The following is a 7,632-nucleotide window of genomic DNA, read 5'->3' as shown; positions in this document are numbered from 1 at the left end:
TACATACACCATACTATTTTTAAAATTAACTAAGATAAAACACAGTTAATAAGATTAATATTTTAAAAATATAAGTTCAATCAAATTTTTGGGAACAATAATTTACTAGACTTTTAATATTAGTTAATTTTTTAAACTACTCAATTTTATACAATATGACTTTGTTTAAATTTGACAGTAAAATATTGTGTTTTAAAAACATTATCAGTGTACAGAATTACATAGAAAAAATATATAATTGTAATTAATTAGTAAACATGATTGTGGTAGAATATTTCATTATAAAACAATATTGATGTAATTTTAATTTTCAGGAAAGATAAATTACCGCCTTAAAAAAAGAGAGATTGTTTACTTTTTATATTAAGAATTCATTTGAACAACATTAATAATTAATCATATTAGAAATGTTTGAAGAAAATTTTTAATTGTCAAAATAATTTTTACATTGTAGTTCCAAATTAAAAAAAAAAAAAAAAAAAAAAAAAAAAAAANACACATTAAGAAATATTTTTTATGTACAGATATTTTGACTGGTACTTGTTTTTATTCGGCATCGCCATTTTTTTCGCATGTTTTTAGCTGCAGCATTTTTGTAACTACAAATCATTGAAGACGACTATTTTACGCGTCATTCATAAAAAGGCGGCATACATTTTCATCCATTTAGATTTGGCTTTATTTCGCTATTCTGGCGCACACGCTTAAAATTTTTTGCGGCAGTCGATCTTGAACTGATAAGAGTGTGAGCAGGTGTGTGAGGCAGGGGGCCTCACACACCTGCAGATAATTATGGGGTTAAACTCAGGTAGGTACTTCCGAGGATGGATAGTGATGTAGCCAGAATTTCAAATTCAGAACAAAAGTAAAATTCGTTGATAGAAAAAAAAATTTTTTTGGAGAGGGCCAAAGGTAAGCAGTTTTGAATTTTAAAAAAGAAAGAAAAATTACAGGTTTCTACAGAATAATGTGCTCAAAAACTTTAAAAAATTAACGTTTTCATTTATTTTATAAATTCAAAATGACGCCTTTTTTTAAGAATTTTTTTTTTTATTCTAAAACTATATTGCTGCAGTTAAAGCAAGAACTAGGGAAGGAATGTTGCGACTTTCTCGAGGTAGCGAGGGAAGGGGGTGGAGGGAGTTGTGATTTGCTTATTTTTGGCTGACAAGACAGTGGGGGTATTAGAGTCAGGTGCTTTTCCAGAAGGGTGTCAAATTTTTAAAAAGGACTGACAGTAAAAAAAAAAAAAATTTTAAACTAGTTTCATTCATCAGGGCTTCTTCAAATAGAAATTGAACGGAATAATTGCTTCGCACATTTCAATCAATTTTAAATTGGCGACATCGATGAATGTCCTTAGAAAAAATGCTCGTCATTCCATCAGATAAGTGCTATAGAAACTACATCTGTCACGTTTGAAACGGAATAGTATAAAATCTTATAGTATAAAAGTTTCAAATTCTTATTGAATGTACAATATAACAATCTAATAAATGAATCACTCAGAAACTCAGTCTTCGAATCATTTTAAACTTACCCCCTTCAATCTGAATATTATAAAATAGTGATTACACTGAGTTTTTTCTCCGGGCGATGTGTTACACCTCCAGACTTTGAAATAACATACACATAAAATAAGGATAGTAAACATTTATTTTTCAAAAGTTTAAATTTCAAGAGTTGGAAAGACATAATTCAAGAATTTATTGATTAAAATAAATGCATTTTCTTATAATATGAATCCCATATAGCAAAATTAAGGTTATCACTCAACAGAAACCTTTTAAAGTAAACCTAAAAAGGTTAGTCATACGGTTTACGTGTAAACCTTCTAAACTTAAAACGAGATCTGCTCTATTCTACTCACATGACCCTCATCCAAAACCATGGAAAAAAATCTTATACAGTACAGAACCTGTTATCCGGAAATCAGAAAACCGGAACCGAAAAACCGGAATTTTCTCGCCATTTTTAAAAAAAAAAATTTTTTTTCCTCGTAAGATTTTACAATTTTTCTTTCATTTTTTAAAGATGTTTACCTTACCATCATTTTGGAAATAATCATTAGTGTATTACTTCATCGTTTTTTCTTATTTTTAAGATTATTTCCAAATTTTGTTTTTTTTTTTAGTTGGGTTTAACAATAAAAAAAACGGCTTTTTGTAGCGATTCAGAAAACCGGAAAAATCAGTTATCCGGAATAGCGATGGTCCCGACCGTTCCGGATAATCGGTTCCCTACTGTATATAAAAACCTTATATCGAGGTCGACTTAGGGTTTTCAAGCGTTAAAAAATCATTTCATAAAGCTAGTCTCCAGGTGAAAACAATCTTACATCCAGGTCTTTATAAGGTTTCTTTTCGCAGTCTTGCATGCTCAGCTAAAATCCACCTTGTCATAAAATTTTAACAGACAATGCTATTTGATTCTATCGCTAGTATGACGTCAGCTAAATTGGCATTAAATGACACTACTTTTTTTTAAAAAAAAAACATTAAAAAATAATTTTTAATTCCTTTAGGATGAAAGGTTTAAAACTGCAATATTTTTGCTTTATTGAAAAAAGGTTTTTAGTGCAAACATTTTTGTGAGAATAAAAAGAAAATTCCGACACATTAAAGTTACGTGCTTTGTGGGAATGCTTCTTTGGAAGTTCATTCGTTCAACATCCATTTGGTGGGAGGTTTTGGAGTGACTTTCCTCATAGCCCTCGGAATGACATTGTTTTCGTTGCAGTAGGGTGGTTCGGCCCAGGTGTCTAGGTAGAGGGTGTCCTCTGGACCTACTCCGGGCACATGTCCCGCTTGGATCCCCATAATGGCCACAGGTGAGTTGAACTCCGTGCACTCTCCCCTTTCAAAAGCTTCGTAACTCTTGCACTTGACAGCCCTGAAGGTGCAGTCCTTACGACGGAGGGATTCTGACCATAGAGTGTTGGATCTAATATGATCGCAATATGTCTCCGGAAAATCTTTCATAACTATTAAAGAAAAGGCATATTACTGACAGATGATGTGTGTCTATGCTAAGAGACAATGGTTTTCAGAATATTCTTATGCCCCCACACTATAGTTTTATATATGTTACCGGCAAAGTATGAAACGTCCGGCATTATATAGAATGCCTAGGCATTCTATATAATGCCGGACGTTTTTAGGCAAAGTATGAAATATGCGAAGTATTACATACATTCCCTAGGCATTGTATATAATTTCCAGGCATTGTATATAATGCCGGATGCTATTTAGGCAAAGTATGAAATAAACGTCCTGATGACGTTATTATGTAAATGATGTGCATGCAAGTAAGGATGACGGGTCACTGTTTTGGGGTGGTTCGGTCTATTGTGTTCTTCTTAGAGTACCCTCTCTAAAATGCGCCATTCTTGTTTCAAAAGACAGCCTCAGACTTAGCTTAGACAAACTATAAGCTTGTTCTAATTGTTATGGGTAGACCTCTTAGAAAAGTATGATCTTCTAATTTTTTTTTTTTAAAATTGAATATCCTCGATATACAGGATCTTTATAATTAAAGTTCCACTTTGAAATGGCTATAAAAATTAAACTACCCGACCAAATGTCATCAAACTTGGTAAATGTCTATAAGAGGTCATGGGATTTTAGTTCCCAAAAAAAAAAAATCGTTCAAAAATTCACCACCAGCGGAGAATGGCGCTGTATGCAATAGTGTTAAACAAATGTGAAATATGCAAATTTGTTTTACACGTCATGTGACTTTGCAGTTATAAAAGTGAGGCGCCTTGTCTGAGCTGTCAGTGTTCTGAGTCGACAATGTCTGTTACCATGCAAGACCGTGCTTTGCTCGTGAAATGTTACTATGAATGCGACAGCAATGAACGGAGGGCTTGACAAAAATTCCGTACTGTAAGAGGAAAACGCCGAGGTCCAATGGCACCGCAAGGTTTACGGCAAATTTGCGGTGAAAGACGTGTAAAACAAATTTGCATATTTCACATTTGTTTAACACTATTGCATACAGCGCTATTCTCCGCTGGTGGTAAATTTTTGAACTATTTCTTTTTTTTTGCGGGAACTAAAATCCCATGACCTCCTATAGACATTTACCAAGTTTGATGACATTTGGTCGGGTAGTTTTATTTTTATAGCCATTTCAAAGTGGAACTTTAATTATAAAGACCCTGTATATGCCTTATGTATCGAAACCCACTTCAAAAAATTATGGAAAAAAAATTTAATCTATTTGAATTCGAATTTTAAAATAATTTTTTTTGATTGTTTTTTTTTCTCTTCAAAATATAAATAAGTTACTGTTGCCTACATTTGAGAAGTCATGTTAAAAAAAATGATGCATTCTTATTATCAGAGGCTTTGTTCGACCCACAAAGTGTTAATCTATTTTTATTCAAATCAAGGAATGAAACTAATTCTTTGTCGGTGGTGAAACCAAAAGCTGATTGTGCCACTGAGGCCCCATCATGGAAAAAACAAGTAAGAAAAAGCAATTAGAAAAATTTAAATGTAAATACAAAGATAAATAAATGACGAACAATCACTTTAAAGTAGGTAAACTAAGACATAGTAAAGAGACGCCCACAAATACGAAAAATAATTAAAAATAAAGTTACTATTTTTACTCACTAACAATAAATAAAACCATTAGAAAAATCCATCCTAGTAGCCATCATAGGCGGTGAAAAAAGTATGATTTTGTTGACTATTATTCACGAAGTGCATCATGAAGAAGAGTTTATTGCTTACCACCAAGACTTAGAAATAATTTTCAAATACTGTTCATTTAATTTCCATTGAAAGCAAATGAATTTTAAAATCCAACGGTTTTTTTAAGAGAAAAAATTAACAACTAGACACCCGGAAATGATAACACTCATCGGAAAAATGTTTACAAAGCCTTCTTTAAAGTTGAAAGGTCAGATTTCCTACATTGACTTTTTTCGAATCGAAAGTGTGTGAAATGGGTTACTTATTATGAAAAGAAAATTAACATAAAACAAAAATAAATTCAAAATGTGGCAAACTTGAAGCGACGAAATTTGTTTTTATACATTTTGTTATCAGCAAAGGTAAAATTTTATTTTTCATTTCCAATTTCTGAAATCGAAAATAAATTCTGCTGTTTCAGAAAAAACATCGATATACATTCACTCCTATTGAGTTGGGAATTCAAAAACTTTTTTTTTCTGCAATGCTCAACACATAAAATAATAAAAGCGGTGTAAAAACATAATAATTTGAAATTGTTATCTTTTAGAATTTAATAAACCATCTTTTTCGTTCGAATTTAAGGTTTAATTCATTAAAATATCCAGTTTAATTGATTTAGAGCTAAACCTAAACATTCACAACTATGCAAGAAGAGCAAAGTGAGGATATTTAATAAGTAAAATAATTCTTATTTTATTTAATAAGGAATGAATAAGCATATATATTGTATGGGTTTGAAAGCAATTTAATATCATGAGTGGAAAACTCACAGAGAGGTGAACTGTTGGGTTTTGACATTATTTTGAAGAATGATTTACGATAATAATTTTTTTTTAATAGTTTTCAAATTTTGTAAAAGTGGTCACGTGTTTTCAACACTATTAAAAATGATTCTATTGATCCCTGGACAATCGAATAATTTTCAAATTTAGCCCTTTTTATAAAACAGAAAAAAACGAACCAGTTATTTTTGATAACAGATATCTCTTCCCTATACTTACAGTTAATAACAGGGACGGTATTTTCCAGCAAAGAACATCCAGGCTGCCTCCTCGCGTTATTCACAAAAAAATTCTGGTGTCCACATTTGCCAGCATCCAATTCTGCAAGACACAAAAAAATATTAATACTCATTGTGTCTGTTAAAGATGCTCGCTCATAACTTGAGCACTGATTCGAATAGTTCTCAAGGGATGGTTTGTGCACAGAATCAAAAATAGAAATTTCATGAATGAAAACCACTGTTATAGATTAAAACGTGAGTTGTTTGTAAAATAAATATTTAAAAAACCATTGTTCTTTAAGCTCACTAAGCTCATAGTTTAAACACAGTTGCAAAGCGTGCTAGAAACAAATATGCTGGCTAACGTAACTTATTGAAGAGTCAGTGCAAATGCGCATCCTTAACTGCATTTCAATTTACGGGATTATAAACTGAGATTAAATTCCAATACATTTTAATATCAACTATTAATAGTAATAATCAATCGTTCACATCTTTTTTTCTATCACAAATTTTAAATTGCTCAAACTTAATATTATTATCCTTTACTAGTGGGCTGCGCCCCCTGCTCGCTGTTGAAACAAATTTGATGAGTTCACATCTTTAATTTAATATTTTCGCTTGCCAAACGGTAGGATATATTAAATACTTTTTTTTTGCCTGCATCTCATTGTGCATGAAGCTGATCCTTAAGTTCTAAATCATTTAACAGATCTCTTTAACTGTAATTTATAACAGTATATTAATGTTATTTGCTCAAAAATAATAATTGTTAGATCACCTTTCTAAATAGCTTTATCTTAAAATTTAAGGCAGATTTACATTATAATACTAATAAAAAAACAGCAATTCTCTTAGTTTTAAACTCTTGAATTAAAAGCGTAATAATAGCAGTACAGGAAAATAACTTTAAGTTAGGGATTCAAAAATATTTATAGAAAAGCATGACTTTTATTAATTTTATACTGACTACAACCAAAACAATAAGGAGACGAATGAGGAAAAACTGGATCACACCACGTGATTTTCTGGCCACTAAAAATGCACCAACAACAATGAAAAACTACGACACCATCATTAGAATTTTATATATAGTCCTTTAAATACTTTATAAGACAACGCCATCAGGTTCTGATTTACACAAGTCTGATTCACAATTTTTTTTTTTTATAGTTAGCGTACGTTGTGTTTAAATAACAAAAATCACTACCCTACTAAACGAACACGTAACAAAGAAAAACGAAATGCATTCTAATTTGAATTTATTATACTTACAGATTATCTCGATCTGTACGAATTAAAATCTCAAAATGCTTGAAATTCCACTCATTAAAAAAGGCAGTCACCGAAGGCGGCTAGTTTTTCATTAACACCTCTCATTAATATTGTAATTTATTTCGAATAAAAGGTTTCATACATAGCATGCTATCCTTCTTATAAAAATATTATAAATATTTCTGAGGTTAAAAAGGCAAAGTTTTTCCATTTAAACTTTTATATATGTGTATCTAACGTCGTTGCCGAGTGGAAGGATTAAAACAGGTCATAGGCCGGGAAGGAGGGTACAAAATTTATTTATTAATTATTAGACAGAGCAGTCGTGAAAGTGTGTAAAAGTGAACAAGAAAAGTTGCTCTCCTTGGTTATATGTTAGGGAAAATCTTGTAAAGTAAATCCGTAAAATGTTTCAATTTAGGGAAAGAGGGAAATCTTAGTAGTTGCTATTGGTTTAGGAAATAGGTCGAACGTTTCCCACAGAGAGCAAAGGGAAAAATGTCCTGCTTTTAATTAAATGCATACTTGAGCCAAAAACAGATTTAAGAACAGGATGTGGCTTTAGAAAGTGTGAGAAAGTATTTCGATTAGAATAATTAATTAGGATAACATAAAAAGATTAATACAGTCAATTCGCTATAACTCGAA

At 31.3% G+C, this 7,632-nt stretch overlaps 2 protein-coding genes across 2 annotated transcripts in view; one reads left to right on the top strand and one right to left on the bottom strand.

Annotated features, from left to right (window-relative positions):
• The window catches only part of LOC107455201 (leucine-rich repeat-containing protein 1), a 363,163-nt gene that overhangs the window by 225,900 nt on the left and 129,631 nt on the right, over positions 1-7,632 (top strand). The gene's annotated exons all lie outside the window — the stretch shown is intronic.
• On the bottom strand, positions 1,639-5,809 carry LOC122272025 (pancreatic lipase-related protein 3-like; the record flags this gene model as incomplete). The annotated part of the gene is given in 2 exon segments (XM_043054992.2): positions 1,639-2,983; positions 5,708-5,809. Coding segments are annotated over 2 exon segments (428 nt in total), but the record flags the coding sequence as incomplete, so codon positions are not given.

Source organism: Parasteatoda tepidariorum, chromosome 7, assembly GCF_043381705.1.
Source record: "Parasteatoda tepidariorum isolate YZ-2023 chromosome 7, CAS_Ptep_4.0, whole genome shotgun sequence".
Lineage (NCBI taxonomy): Eukaryota > Metazoa > Arthropoda > Arachnida > Araneae > Theridiidae > Parasteatoda > Parasteatoda tepidariorum.
The sequence above is the reverse complement of the archived record's forward strand: the minus strand, read 5'-3'. Positions and strand labels throughout refer to the sequence as shown.